Here is a 14,954-nt window from a genome sequence, read left to right on the forward strand (position 1 = left end):
TGATATCGCTGCAAAAATGGTGAATGAAGAGGACAAATTAAGTCTAACTGGGTCGAGCCGCTTTAACTAATTCATATCCATTCTAAGATAATTGAACTGCTGAAAACTAAAGCCTGCTTTGATACTTGTCATATTGTATTTATCTACAAACTTACATTAACAACAGTGTACTGAATTATAAGAGAGCAATTGCCAAAAAAGTCATTTAGTTAAAACTTCTCCATTTCAAGTTTCCAAGGATAGGTGAAGTGCTATCCCAGAGACTCCAAAAACATGCGAATATATTATTAAGTTTCAGTTGATTAATATTTCTAAACCATATAAAAAAGCACGTATTTGGCACGATCTGTAGTTAATTGCAACCTAGTTACGCGATAGCACGCGTTTTCTTTTTTATGAATAAAAGCATTAGAAGTTTCCATGTTACTACTCACCTGCTCTCACCGACTCATTTTGTTAAGCTTGTCTTCAATTGCTTGTATACTGCGTGAAAACTCATCATCATTTTCCTTCATTTGCCTCTGAACATCCTTTAGTGATTTTTCTATTTCATTTGCCAGGTCAAACACGGTTACAATATTTTCTGTATCTCCCTTTATTGAGTTAGTCTCAGATGTATTGGCCAAGGGAGCCTGTGGTTCCTCCGAAGCTTCCAGTTTTTCAGTACTCATTACAGTGCTCCTTCAGAAGATGCAAGTCACATTTACAATATCATTTAGCGCTAAGGTAAAATGTACCTGTAAGCCAAGCCGCTTCATTGGTTTGCTAGTTTTTTTTTTTTTTTTTTTTTTTTCAAATTATTTATCGAGGCCAACTGAAAAGCAAAACAACATGGTTGATCGATACATAGAAATTAACGACCAGGAAGCGAAATACTGCAGCAAATTTCTAAAGCTTCTTCCTATATAAAACACGGTAAAGAACGGTAAAACATGATAAAACATGATAAAAAACTATTTGGGACGAAGATGGCTCAATAATCCTGCAATTCAAGCATATGTGAAACAAAATGCTGCTGTCGCCCATTCTACGGTGTTTCAAGGAAATCTTTATGAATATACGGTGATGAGGGAGTTATCTGAGAAACTACGAATGACAAAGTTGAGAAAAACCGGTGGCGCCCATGATGGTGGCGTAGACATAAAGGGAAGCTGGCCAGTAGATGATATTTATTGGAAAATTTCATCGTTAATGCCCAATTTGGAAATGGCTAGTAACATAAAAAGAACGAACTCGCAAAATGGCTTCGTATTGAAACCTTTAAAGTATAGGATAATCGACCATACTTTTGAACCATTGAAAGTACTAGTCCAATGTAAGGCTTTCACTAAATCAAAATTATCTCCTAGAGAATTCCGTGAGTTAGTAGGAACATTCACCTCACTAGTATCACATAGTCAACGCAACAAAACAGTATGCATTATGTGTTCCCCTCATATGTTAACAAAAGATACCTTAAATCTTATCAATAACATCACGCTTCCTCTGATATATTTACGTGTTGAGATGCTGAAAGAGAAGACTGACGGGCACTTTGACTTAATCAATTCAGGAAAACTAATTAATTATTACGAGAATTCATACGCCTCTACGTTAATGCAAGATTGCAAGATTTCTGAATGGCTGAAGTTGAAGTTGTACAAAAATAGTGACTTTAATTCGGAAAAATAAAAAAAAAAAAAAAAACATAAGGAAATTTTAATTAAATAGTCTATCTACACATTTCCTAAAAGAAAATATTATTGCATTACTTTTTTGAAGATCTATAAAGGGCACTGTCTTACTTTTTAAAATCTGACCCACTTGAAGCCAACACAGTATGCTCTCGAAATTATGTAGCAAACAGCGCTTACAAAAGTTGCCAAACCGCAAAAAATAATATAGTGTTGGTAATCGGCCGTTGTCTTGATAGAGATAATGGCACCTGTTATCGGAATGCCGACTAAAGTACCGAAACCGACAACGAAGTACATTGTAGAGTAACGTTTACCGAACTCTTCCGTTTTAGATATCTGGCCACAGCAAACAGGAAGTAAGGAGAAAACGCTTCCAGAACAAAATCCATATAGGGCACTAATAACGTACATATTTGTCAAATTGGTACCAAATGGTAACCAACCAACAAACATGACGATAAATAGAGTGAGTAGAGTTGCAATTGCGACGTTAAACCTACCGAACTTATCGCTCAAATAGCCAGGAACCCATCTCCCGGGTATGCCGCAGACATTTATAATCATAATCAAGGTGTAGGCGTCATTAGCAGAAATTCCATGGCTGGTGGCGTATGATCCATAATAAGTAAGAGCTGAATTAATGGATAACTCACTAAATACCGTTCCCAGGACACAAAAAAGATATTTCATATCCAGGAAAGCCTTCGCATCAAAACATTGCAGAATATAAACTCTGAGTATGTATCTCCAACGTGACTCACCATCTTTGGAATTTTCGATAACATGTGGTAACCTCTCTTTGACTAAAATGATTGACAGAGTTAGCAAAGCCAAATCTAAAAATCCTAAAGTTCTAATGCCCCAAACAAATCCATAAGTTGGATCAGTGTCTGACTTCATAGAGAAGAAACTACGCAACATAATTGGGAAAACGACGCCACCCACACTACCACCAATAGTGGCCATTGCCAATGCAGTACCACGTCTCTTAAAAAAATAGTGGGCGGGAACACTTACTAGGGGACTCAGTACAATACCATTACCGAACCCGCAGACAATGGCAAAGGACAGTATGAAGTGCCAATATTTAGTAGAGTTGGCGGTAGCGAACAGACCGGCTACATGAAAAACCGTGCCCACAATCATAATTGTCCTAAATCCATTTCTATCAAAGTAAGTACCACTAATGATACATGAGGCAGAGCAAACAAAAAGAAACAAAGAAAACAGCCAACCAATGGTAGAAACACTTTCACTGGATAATTGATTGTCCTGTAGATGACTTTCTATGACCCCCGTTGAGTTTAATAAACCAAAGCATGCAATTAGACCCAAGAAGCAACCAAATGTCACAACCCAAGCCTTGAATCCACCCTCCGGGAAGCTTTCAATTTCTTCATTGGAATCTTCTTCTTTGTCACTGTCGTGCGTGCTCGAGGTATTTTCACCCCAATGTGGTTGGCTTTCAATGTCAGTTCCTTTATTTACTTCCTTCTTGGTATACACCTTTGCCGACACCGACGTTGACGCGTAAGAGGCAGTAGTCTCTAATGACTCTAAATCATCAGCTTCTGGATCATAATGTATGCTATCCTCATCTAAATCAGGTTGCCGCAGTTGGTTGGTTTGTTCTTCTGGAACTATAGTGTCTTTAGGCGTTAAACTGTCTGAGCTCATTATTTTTCTTTTTAATCTATAGTAAAATCAGAGCTTTTTAATCGATAGTATGCCCCCGTGATCTTAGTTATTCAGATCTTAGTATGTTTTTACAGATATAACCTATCCTTCACTAACTTTGAAGAGAGAATTGCTATTTGAGAATTTCCAAACGTACATCAAGCAGTTTATATATCTAGTCCCCGTAACTACTGGGAGATCTAACCAAATAGCTTCTTTATTATATTCATTTCTCTGAGCAAAATAGATATTTTTGAAAAATTTTCCTCTAGTTTCTTTTCAGAGATGTCTCTCTATTATTAGCCTCATACAATACCGCCTAGGGCGATTCAGCAGAACAGTAATTATTCCGCTGTATTTCTTTTTCAGGTGCCTCAAACGTCTATAGAACAGCGCGCAGCAGGTTGAGAAAAATGTCAAAAATTCGATCCTTTCCTATCTTTTCTTTTTCGGACGCCAAAGCGCAGTATTCAACCGACGATGTTCGGGAAGCCACCCCCGAGATCATAATAACAGGTGCGTTGTGACTCTATTGTTAACACGAGGGAAAAGATGGAATAATTTTGGAGAAACACAATGTCGTTCTAGCGGGAAAAAAGGGCAAAACCAAAAAACACGGAGTCTGTCCAATATTAATTTGGTTAAAGCAGTTCGTATAACCAAACTTTATTGGCATTGTCCGTCGACTAGTCTATTTTTATTTCTCTCAACCTTTCGAGTACTTGGAAAAAGGAGTAGATCCGCTTTCAGCAATCGAAGCAATAGGCATTAGGGGTAGAGCAATCCTCAAAATCCTTGTGCCTCGACTGTGGGTTCTAGTATGATCGCTATTTTTTCTTATTCTTTCCTAGTTAAAGCAATAGTTGTTCGTTCTATAAGTTTTTCCGCGAGATCGTGGAAATACCTTAAAAAAGACGCGTGTATGGCTCCTGCATGCGAATCTTCTCTTTTGCTTTGTAATCGCATGTGAGATAATCAAGGGATTGTAGCCATTGTTTTCGAAAAATAATAAAATGACCGCACTTTATCCTCCACGGAGCGGAAGGCCATTCCCGTACGCATATTAATGTAAATGAGATAAATAACCAAATAAGTACCGCCACATCGGATTTTTAACCTTGATATGGTGCGGGGGTGGGGTAACAGTTTAGGATCTTGAAGTAATGCTAGCAACAGAGGTAGTAGCAGTAAATAAGATAAAAAAGACCTTCGAGGGTTTTTTTTTTGATTATATATTTGATATAGTACTAAGTGTCCTACCTTGAATGATGGTTTGTACTCAATAGTATTACTTCATATTATGCCTGACGTCCATCTTTTTTGGAAAGCCCCCATTTGTCATAACCGTACAATCCGGCAATTGTCAAGATAACACCAAACACCTGAAAAAAATTTAACTTTGTTTCCCAAAAGAGTGCCACGGATATAACAACAATCCTCTTCATGATGTTTGCTACCGAATAATTAATGGAAGATAGTAAACCGATCAACTGGAAAGCAAGCATTGCTTGGAAAAAATGGGCTATTCCATGAATCGCTACAAGGGCTACTGTTTCTAGCGTTAAATCGTTGATAACGCTACCGCCATGCATTAATTCGCCGGTTAAAAAAGGTAATAGGGTTAAAGAAAACCCAATGCAGGAGCAGTAGAACAATATGGTAATCTTATCCACTTGCAATGGAGAAAATCTTGTTTTGTCTAGACTCGGTTGCCCTTCCTTCGACGTGACGTCATCCGTAGAAGAAGACGGCAGTATTCCTACCTTCCTTCTGATGGTTAAAATATTCTTTGCAAAAATATTCTGTGCTACAAATATTATCATGGAAATAAAGGCAAAAAGCAACCCGATTAATGAAGATCCGCTTTTGTTATCTGAAGCCCTCTTACTGCCATGTGTTGACCAGCAAGTAGTCATAACGCCAAAAATTAAAAGTAACAAGGTATAATAAGTCATGGAATTGTAATAACGATGTTCGAAAAATTTATAGTAGCCAACTGTTATTATTGGGGATAATGCCTTCACGGAATGCACTAGTGATACTGGTATCATAGATACCGCCTTGTGCGATGTGATATGACCAATAAATTGGAATATTCCCATAGGGAAAGTGGTCATCAAAACCAGCTTTGAGGGAACTAAAAACTTGTGCAGGATAGAACTCCTGAAATTGCCATCGAGATATTCAGGAAGGATACCGTCAGGGAAACTATTGAGTGCCTTTGAAAACTTCGTATGCTTCAAACGAGGTAGTCGGAATAAATTTACGATGGAAGCAAATCCAACACATAGAACAGCACTAACAAGAAATTGCAATTCTGTGAGAGCTATGGGATGGTTGAAAGTTCTTAAAATGGCTTTAGATAGGTTACTTGAAATAGATGACGTGACGTACCATATAGAACAAATAATGGTTATTCTTAGGTCAACTTCAGGTAAGTACCCTTGTATATTACTAGGAAATAGTTGCGTGAATCTTTTTTTAAGGCTAGTAATATCATATCCAAAGACTTGATTACTGAATGTCTCCTTACTGTATTCTTTTTTTTGGTGTTGGAACCCCCCACGTGGTGGTTCTGGTATTTGATACAGTGATGGATCAAAGAGGTTTTTATGAACAGAATTACGTCGTTTGATCGCTGTACTTTGCGTTTGAATCATGTTAGGCCGGTATTGTTTCTCCTTTATAAAAACGAATGGCTCCTTATTAAACACTTTTATCGTCAATCCACTTACTCTCTAAATATCGTAAGCTTTGCATATATAAGCATATAATAAAAATAGTTGGTATATGCTGCACGTGTAGTCTAATGTTCTTTTCTTTTTTTTCTTTATTCTTTTTTCTCCTCTTTATGAATACAGATATTCAATTTTTTGAATATCTGATTGTTTTTATTTTCATTTCAATTTTTTTTTTTTTTCAATTTTTTTTATCCGATCGTTGCGCCAAGCTTCTATCGCTTAAAACAATGACACTTCGCTGTGAAATGACACAATGGCTTGAGATTCAGGCACAACGCAAAAGGTCTTTACAAATGTATATCACAGAATATTAATGTTTGAAAAGTACTTCCGAATTCAAGGCCACCACGTAGCCTTATACACCAAATACAATTATACACAGGTTTCAAACTTGAGAAAAACAAGATATTGAATATTAAAAGCTGGGGCTAGTAGAATTTGCTGATTAGGTTAATTGTCATCAAATTCAAACAAACTACCATTTTCAGGGGTATTTTTCCTTGCTTCAATTCTGGATTTCATTTTTGCTCTCTTTTTCTTGTTGCTTTTTGTACCATGAAATTTCTGTGACAGTTTTTTATATGCCTCCTTAGTAGTCAGTCGATTTCCCTTTTCGTCTCTGTAAACCAGTTTTATGTCAGGATCATAATGATCTTGTCTTTTTGAATGAGTATTTGCATTGGAAGAGTCACTAGATGTGAATTGTTCCAGTCCGTGTAGCTTATCTTTTGTATAAGTGCCAGTGCCCGTATGCTCTTTATTTCGGACATCCCTTCGAAGTGATTCACTATTATTAACATCCTTTCCTGGTTTCAAATCGACGTCTCCTGTGGTGAAAACACTCTTTTTCCGAAGATATCCTAGTGTTGATGCAAGACCAGAAAAAAAGTTCGGTGCATTTTCAGCATCTCCCTCGTAGTTTGGTTCATTATTAACTGCTTCAGTCAGTGTATTGTTTCCACTCCCTTCCTTAGTATGTCCATTGGTAACATCTCCGATATTTTTCTCTCCTTCACCATGCACTTTCACTTTATTCTCAGTAGCACTTCGTTCGGAGAGACTGGTATCCAAAGTATTTAAAAAAGTTACCTTTTCGTCGACGACAATACTGTTGGAAATTTCACGCATTTTCAAAATGCTTTCAGTGCGTCGCTTCTCTTCGTCTCTTGCCTTTTCAATTTCTCTAGCGAGGTCCTCTGGCCCTTTCAATTCATTGTTTGAGCTTGTTCTGGGATTTATTATGGTGACTGGCTGTTCTTCTTCCATCCAGGATAAACTTTCATCTTCATCTACTAACTTAACAATTTCCATCTTATCAGTAATTTTTGACTTCCTAGCTTTAGTAGATCTTGGGTCCTTGATCTTACGTTTTTTAATTTTTAAAGGTTTAAAGTCTCCACCATCTTCATCTGACATATTATTTGCGCTATCGAAATTCACTTTAACTTTTCCCGTTGGTGGTTTTGCTGATATAGTATTCGGTGCCTTCATAACACCCTGTTCTGCTCCGATGATTAGATGTGTAGTTGTAATTGAGTGTTTCTCTCCTTCTTCTTCTTCTTCAATATCTAAGCTAGATACATTTAAAATTTTTTTTTTTTGTCTTCTATCTTTATTCATTTGTCGTAATCGTAGTTTCTCTCTATCAGCGTTTTCCTCGGCAGCTTTCACATTCTCTAACACTTCGGTAGAATCAGTATCATCAAAAATACTGCTCTCTTTCAAAGTTAGAATCGTATCTTTCTTTGGGCTAAGCGCCTCGATATTATATGATACTTGAACATTATGCAGATCAATATTTTCGTCTTCCTTCGTGGCGCCTTTTCTTGGCAATGTGCTGGAACGTTTGGATTCATGTGAGGAAGGAATTGCATCCATGTTTTCTAGCCATGAACTGTCGTCATTTACATTAGTTTCTTCGAGAAGGTGCGCCATTCGTAAAGGAGCGTTCGCCTTTTTTTGAAACTTTGTTATCTTCTCTCGAAGTTCATCGATTTTGGATGTGTTATGTACATTAGGGGGAGAAGAATTGAAATTTTGTTGGGGTGGGATAAGTTTTAGGCCAAGGGACGCCCTCAACTCATTCGTCTCTTCGATTGACAAAGACTCTTTATGGTCTGTATTCTTTTCTTGAAAAACTGGAATAGGTTTCATACCCAGCTTTTCCCTTATTTCATTTGTCTCCTCAATAGAAAGGTTTTCCGTTTTGTTCATAAATTAATTAAGGGTTGATGTGATGATTGCCTTTTTATTAATATCAAATAGTAACGATTGCACCATCTCATCCTTTGCTCACTTTCAAAAATTTTGTATATCTTTTTCGTCCCGCGAATAATTTTAAGTTGCGCAGTTCACGATATGAATACCTATAACTGCTAATGGTACAAATTTTTTAAAGGTTAAACAAAACTTTTAATGATATAAAGTACCTAAAACTATGTAAACATAAATTATGTATACTATTTCAAATATATCACCTAAAAAAAATAATAAGTTCAATTCAATATGGGCGTACAGCACTAATTTACAGATTATGGAATAAAATATGAAATGAGAAATAGGTTAAGCATTGGATAATTATAGAAAATTTTCTAAATCCAAATAAAAGGGAACGCGAGGGGTCACTAATTATTAAAATGTAAAATGCATCCTTATTTCTTCTCTTTCTTCTCTTTCTTGGACTTCTTTTCCTTCTTCTCTTTCTTCTCTTTCTTCTCCTTCTTTTCCTTCTTTTCCTTCTTTTCCTTCTTGTCCTTCTTTTCCTTCTTAGCTTTTTTAGAATCCTTGGAATCTTCATCATCGTCTCTCTTTCTCTTCTTTTCTTTCTTTTCTTTCTTTTCTTCCTCTTCATCATCAGAATCGGATTCAGAATCAGAAGCAGCCTTTGCGGTATCAGCATCTGCATTGTAGGCCCTAGCTTCAGTCATTTCCACCTTCTTAGCCTCACGAACAACCTTTGGAGTAGTTCTTAAATCTCTACCTTCTAATTGGGATAATCTATTTTCTACTTTGGCTCTTGATTCTAGACCAATGTCACCTGAATCGTCTCTATCTTCAGCTAAAGCATCATAACGCAATGAGACAGCGGCCTTAGCAGCCAGAACTCTTGCAATCTTACCTTTGTTCTTACCAGTAGCTTGACCAACAAGAGAGGCATGATATAGCAAACCATACTTTGGTGTATCATGCTTGGTCTTTAAAGCTCTGAATAAAGCCTTTTCGGCACCTAATATTTGGATGGTAGAAGCTGGTGATTTGGCCAAGGAAATTAAGGAACCTGAATGAGCGATAAGTCTAGCACCAACTAATTCACCAACCAACTGAGTCAAGTTTGGAGCAATAGCCTTCATTCTTGCAGACAAGTAATTGGACAACTGTTCTCTGTAAGCGGCAAATTCGACTATTTGTTCAGCTAAAGCATTAATGTTGTCTAGATCGGTTTGAGTGATTTCAGTACCCATAGACACTTCAGCAGCGGTTTTGACACGTTCTTCAATCTCTTCTGGTAAGATTTCACTCAAATCTGTTTCAGAAGCCTTGGATCTGATACCCATTGTTAGAATAATTCTCGCATAAGCGACGGAATCAGTAACAATCTTAGCTAACTCAGGAAAGTGCCACCCGTACCATTCTTTACATCTCATGGCATATGTGTTTAATTCTTTATCTAAATCATCCAATAAAGCAATTGCTTGAATAATCATAACATCAACTTTGTCAGCAGAAAATTTTAATTTGTGACGACCGATGGAATGAGCTAAACCCAAAGACATCTTGCTTAGATCATTATCAGACATACCTGGCAGCAATTCTGGCAAATATTCTTTGATAGCTCTATAGATATCTAAGGTTACAGCATCGGAAACAACATTGAAGTTCAATCCCAACTTATTAATAGCGTTTGCCAGTTTAGTTTCACTAACAATCAAGGTCGACTTCTTGTCCTTTTTAATTTCTTCCAGAAGTTTTTCTAATTGGGAAGAAACTTTACCTTCAATAATGGAGTTGGCTTCCTCTAAAGCGTTAGCTGCAGAGTTGAACTTGGAAAAGGCGGCGATCTTGAATTCCTTCAAGACTTTGTCAGAGCTATCCAAGTCTTGAATTAAGCTTGAAGATTTGTAGATTTTCTTATCGGAAGCTTTTAAAAGAGCATAACCAGCTGAAGTTTCAGTTAAAACGTAAGCCATTGTATGAGGAGGTTGAGGTTCTACAGCTAATTTGGTATCGACTGCTATTTCAAAAATAACTTATATGCGAAATTTTTGCGAAAGCATAAATAATTCTTGCTTTTCTGAAAATTTTCGATGAGGTTGAAAAATTTTCCAAATTTCTTTTTTTCTGTTCTAACGTACACAATGATATCAATATCAATAAGGCCACTGGGCGGTAATCGCAGATAAACCATATATCCTTGAGATGCCAAGATAAATGAACGCTGGTTCAGGATCTTGGTAATCGTATTTCGCAGGATTGTTCTTTTTTATTGTTCTCTGATATGATTGCTTTGTGACAAAGTTGGGGCATGAAAAAGCCTTTTTTTACTGATGAAAATATGGTGTAGGTTTACGATTAAATAATAATGTTGCGCCCCATTTGGATGCGCTTGTTGGCACATATATTAGTAACATAAATGTTTTCATAAAACTGCTTGTGTCGAATGTTTCTAATGGCGTGAAAAATACGGAAATACTGCTGAATAATTTACACAGGTTCTAACTCTATACTCGGATATGTAGGATATTTAGAAAAATAATTTGTGGATGCCAAAGATCGAAGAGGTGCTGGATCGTTAACCACAGATAAACTGAATCGCGCACTCCAGTTACTGTAAAAAAGACTTACCGAAGAATATAAAACACTCCTGTTTTTGGTATATATGCTTTTATTTCTTGAATGTTTTGATTACTGCGTTCATAAAAAGTGATGACAGGACAGGAATAGTGAAATTATCATCCCAGTTGAACAAATCTATACCTTCACTCAAAGCAGCTACCACACCACCTAACAAGGATAGCATATTCAAACTTAATCTGCTTGTTTCTGGGCTCCATTGGATCTCGCCAGGTTTGTTGACGTAGCTGTAGGCAGGAACAAAATAGCCATAAAATACCCAGCAGGTGATAACACCAACTGTAAACGCAGCTATCGAACCTGCAAGGGATTTATTTCTTGCCACTTTGGGTGTTAAATGACCATACTTTCTTCCAATAGTTGCGGCGGCTGTATCGGACCAACTTAGCAAAAATAACGATATTAAGGTAACATCTTTAGAGAAAAAGTTAAAAGAAAAGATTAACCCAAGAATGTACCACAATACCCCATTGTATGTATGAATCTCCTTTTTTCTCATTAGCGCACCCACAGTTCTACAGTAAAGCATATTGAAAAAGGGCCAGTTTAGTCTTATCAGATCCAAAATAAACAATATGATGAAGGCGTATATCAAAGGCCATAAAACATTTTTATAATTAATACCCTGCGTATACAGGTACAAAGTAATAAAGCCAATGGAAGAATGGAACACCTTACGGGGAATTTCATGTTTAGTTATAAAATCGCCGAACCATTCATGAGATTTCAAATGTATTTCTGTCACTGGAACGTGTGCATCGTCATCGCTACTACTAATTTCTTCTTTTGCTGGAATCGTTACTTTCGCCGAGACTTGATGACTCTTAGATGATAGTCTTTGCTTAGCTTCGGTACGCGGCTCTAGCGTGCTATTTGGAAGGGCAATGGCATCTTCGGTCCCCATATTGTCTGTAAACCCTGTATGAATCCAAATGACAGAAATGCGTAGATATCTGTTTACGTAATGTTCAACTGCTCTACGACAACACCGCTCAGGATTTTTATAATTACGCTACGTTTTATATTTATCGCAGAAAAACCAATAATTTGTTACCCGCTATGGACCCTGGATTTTGTAAAGATACATGGCATGACATTGTGCTTTCACGCTGGTAGTGCATAATGTAAGAGAAGAAACAGGATATATTTTAAAATTTCCTTGAATCTACAAAATGAATTATACAAAATTTTATTATACTAAAAAACGTAGAAATATCTTGTTGGCTTAGTAGAAGGTTGATGGTCTCTTGTAAGAGAAAGTCTTGGTAGATTTTTGGACTCTGTGAGGTAATGGGAATTTTAAATCCTTGGTCAAGAATTGCTTGACGTATTGTCTCTTGACATCAGCAGTCTTTTCAATTTCAGCAACCTTCAAGATGTGAATAGATCTAAATCTAGCTCTGTGTCTAGCAGCCATGTCTTGGTATAAGGTTTCGACGGCAGCAACTCTGGATACGTCTCTGATTTCCTTGTACATGTTGTGAGTACCAGATCTGGAATCGTATCTAACCCAAACACCGAAGTTCTTGACCTTGGTTGGGTGAGCTTCGTTGATTTGGTTGATGGAAACAATTTCACCAGAAGCCTTCTTAACCTTGTGCAATTTTTGCAAGAAATACCAGTAACGAGACTTGGCGATGACTTCATTTGAAGCAAAAATTCTCATTCTGAACAACTTTGGTTCTGGAACGGATTCAGTTGGTAAACGACGACCAATGACTTGGTATTCTTTGAAATGAGCCACTGTTAAAGATAAAAATCAAAAAAGAATTTATTCTTGTTAGTAAACTTGCATATTTCAAAAATATTGCTTTATTGCAGACAATTACATGTAAATGAATGTTTCAAAATAGATCTCTGATTCAGTTAATTTCCTCTATAATTCCTGGATGGTAGTTCTATAGTCCTCATGTGAAGACTTCTCAAATGATATTAACCATATCATCAGTATTAAATGGTACACCGCCTTCCTTCTAGAAGCAATTTATGGTAATAATCGTATTCAGTATTCGGCGTATTTCAGGAAAAACATTCACAGGTTGCATTGACTTATTGGGTATTCTTCAGTATTTTAAATTTCCACGATATGTTCATTCAATTTGAGCTCACCATATAAAATAGCTACATTGACATTCATTCCACAAGCATACAATACATTCTATTACATACTTTTTCTTTGCTTGATTCCTTTGTTACGGTTCTCTTCTATTATCTTCTGCAAAAATAATGCCCTCAAAAACGGTTATATCTATCTATTAGAGTTACTTCTTCGTACTGTTGCCAACTCGAGCGGAAAGAAATTAGACAGAATCTGGCGGAAAATTGAGAAAGAGCTAGACAGACTATGCGGAACAACTTGGAATCTGCCTCTGTCCGTGTGGCCTGGCCCTGGCCTGGGAAGTAACTGTCTAGGCCGCGGACATTTTTCTCTTCGGTAGTAAGCCGCCCTACTGGTCATGGGGTTACCTGAAAGAGATAAAAATTCAAAGATAGCATCGCGCCGTCGGAAACGTAAAATGTACGGGTGAACAGTCCCGAAAACCGTATTTATTGTTTTGGGGAAGAGCTTGTTTACTTCGTGCCTACAAACAATCAGCACCTTAAGATATGACAGAATAGCTTGCTATTTGATTTTTTTTTTATCTAGCTTGTAAATATTTATTAAGCCTTTCCTTACAAAAAAATATATTTTCTTTTACCTCTTTTTTATGTTGAGCGTGTATACATTGGTAAATTTAAGTTCAGTGCTTTCAATAGATAACACCTATTGAATTTGCGCCAGTAGGTACAAATTGAAATTCTCGCCTATATTAAAATTATTTTCTATGCGAACTTATTGTACTAGATGTGGTAAATCTCCTCCCTCAGATTTGTTGCCAAAAAATCTAAACAAACTTCTATCGGTGACAGAGGCCCAAATTTCGCGTTCTAAATCAGTTATGGTATCCCAAGTACCTCTCAATACATTTTTCATTTTTAAATCGGCCTGTTTGTCTAAGTTTTTATTATAAACAGAGTTTGTATGATATCCATAGGCAATGGGAAGCTTTGCAATACCAACAACTTGATGACTAACTGCAGAAACTGCTCTTGTCATAAAATTGTATTCTAAAGCTAGCCCCCTATTAAACTCACAAGAAAAGGAATCATTTGGAACTTTCTTACCTTTGGGCAAATACTTTACCGTTACCTTTTCGAATGTATTATTGACTGGTAACAAAACAGGGTCAAGTTGCCCCCTTATCAAAGGCTTGCCCTTTGTGTCTATGAATTTTTCATTATAGTACTTCCTAAATTTCATCAACCTTCCATGGACAGGTTGGTAAACATAGTTGTCTCCATTTCTTGCTGTCGTATCCCTGAGCTGCTTTCCATACTTTTTCGACAAAGTATACGGAAGTGCAATTTCCTCACCTAATCTTTTATAAGTTTTTGTTTTCAAAGAAGGGACAACGCGCTCTACTGTACTTAAAGTCGAATTGGCCATCTTGTCAAAAAAATTGACCACTGGTGCTACGGCTTGAACGGGACGTGACACTACCACTTTATCGATTCTAGGCTTTGTTTGTGCTAAAATAATTCTCGTTAGAGCAATCTTCTTTGCAATCTCTTCTGTTTCTTGCACTATTGGATAAGTTTCTATGTGATCAACTGTTTTCAAATTTAATCTACCCCTCCTAGCTGCATGTTCATTTGCACTGAGATTACTGTTTTCGGTAAAATTTTCTGTAACTGCTTCTTGTGTCTGCGATTGTTCCATTTCATTGGGTTCATTCGTGTTTTTGTGTAAAAAATTCTTATTTTCTTCTTGTGGTTTTGTAACCTTCACTATATTCAAATTTGATGGCATGTTTGTTGAAATATGTTATGTGAAACCAATGTAGCAAAAACAATTTTTTATGTTCTTGTTGCTTGCCTCTCAAAAATAACAAAGGAAGAAATTTTGTCGAAAGTGTAGTAGAAGGAGGTAAAAAGTGAACACTTCTTAGCAATTTATAGTTCCAAAATT

General features: G+C 36.7%; 9 protein-coding genes across 9 annotated transcripts; 1 reads left to right on the forward strand and 8 right to left on the reverse strand.

Moving 5' to 3' along the window:
- Positions 1–440: 440 nt before the first annotated feature.
- On the reverse strand, positions 441–671 carry BIL1 (Bil1p; the record flags this gene model as incomplete). Its single annotated transcript, NM_001183723.3, has 1 exon — positions 441–671. One exon carries the CDS (start codon positions 669–671, stop codon positions 441–443), a length of 231 nt encoding a protein of 76 aa, NP_014949.3.
- Positions 672–942: 271 nt separating this feature from the next.
- RRG7 (Rrg7p) lies at positions 943–1,671 on the forward strand (the record flags this gene model as incomplete). Its single annotated transcript, NM_001183725.1, has 1 exon — positions 943–1,671. The coding sequence occupies one exon, from the start codon at positions 943–945 to the stop codon at positions 1,669–1,671; it is 729 nt and encodes a 242-aa protein (NP_014950.1).
- A 116-nt stretch (positions 1,672–1,787) lies between these two features.
- Positions 1,788–3,353, reverse strand: MCH5 (riboflavin transporter; the record flags this gene model as incomplete). The annotated part of the gene is made up of 1 exon (NM_001183726.4): positions 1,788–3,353. One exon carries the CDS (start codon positions 3,351–3,353, stop codon positions 1,788–1,790), a length of 1,566 nt encoding a protein of 521 aa, NP_014951.4.
- Positions 3,354–4,651: 1,298 nt separating this feature from the next.
- On the reverse strand, positions 4,652–6,013 carry SLY41 (Sly41p; the record flags this gene model as incomplete). The annotated part of the gene is made up of 1 exon (NM_001183727.1): positions 4,652–6,013. The coding sequence occupies one exon, from the start codon at positions 6,011–6,013 to the stop codon at positions 4,652–4,654; it is 1,362 nt and encodes a 453-aa protein (NP_014952.1).
- A 531-nt stretch (positions 6,014–6,544) lies between these two features.
- SNU66 (U4/U6-U5 snRNP complex subunit SNU66) lies at positions 6,545–8,308 on the reverse strand (the record flags this gene model as incomplete). Its single annotated transcript, NM_001183728.3, has 1 exon — positions 6,545–8,308. The coding sequence occupies one exon, from the start codon at positions 8,306–8,308 to the stop codon at positions 6,545–6,547; it is 1,764 nt and encodes a 587-aa protein (NP_014953.3).
- A 437-nt stretch (positions 8,309–8,745) lies between these two features.
- On the reverse strand, positions 8,746–10,281 carry NOP58 (RNA-processing protein NOP58; the record flags this gene model as incomplete). The annotated part of the gene is made up of 1 exon (NM_001183730.1): positions 8,746–10,281. The coding sequence occupies one exon, from the start codon at positions 10,279–10,281 to the stop codon at positions 8,746–8,748; it is 1,536 nt and encodes a 511-aa protein (NP_014955.1).
- Positions 10,282–10,976: 695 nt separating this feature from the next.
- On the reverse strand, positions 10,977–11,849 carry DGK1 (diacylglycerol kinase; the record flags this gene model as incomplete). Its single annotated transcript, NM_001183731.3, has 1 exon — positions 10,977–11,849. One exon carries the CDS (start codon positions 11,847–11,849, stop codon positions 10,977–10,979), a length of 873 nt encoding a protein of 290 aa, NP_014956.3.
- Positions 11,850–12,170: 321 nt separating this feature from the next.
- Positions 12,171–13,115, reverse strand: RPL20B (60S ribosomal protein eL20 RPL20B; the record flags this gene model as incomplete). The annotated part of the gene is made up of 2 exons (NM_001183732.1): positions 12,171–12,688; position 13,115. Coding segments are annotated over 2 exons (519 nt in total).
- A 663-nt stretch (positions 13,116–13,778) lies between these two features.
- SPS4 (Sps4p) lies at positions 13,779–14,795 on the reverse strand (the record flags this gene model as incomplete). The annotated part of the gene is made up of 1 exon (NM_001183733.3): positions 13,779–14,795. One exon carries the CDS (start codon positions 14,793–14,795, stop codon positions 13,779–13,781), a length of 1,017 nt encoding a protein of 338 aa, NP_014958.3.
- Between the last annotated feature and the right edge of the window lie 159 nt (positions 14,796–14,954).

This window comes from Saccharomyces cerevisiae, chromosome XV (assembly GCF_000146045.2).
Source record: "Saccharomyces cerevisiae S288C chromosome XV, complete sequence".
Classification (NCBI taxonomy): domain Eukaryota; kingdom Fungi; phylum Ascomycota; class Saccharomycetes; order Saccharomycetales; family Saccharomycetaceae; genus Saccharomyces; species Saccharomyces cerevisiae.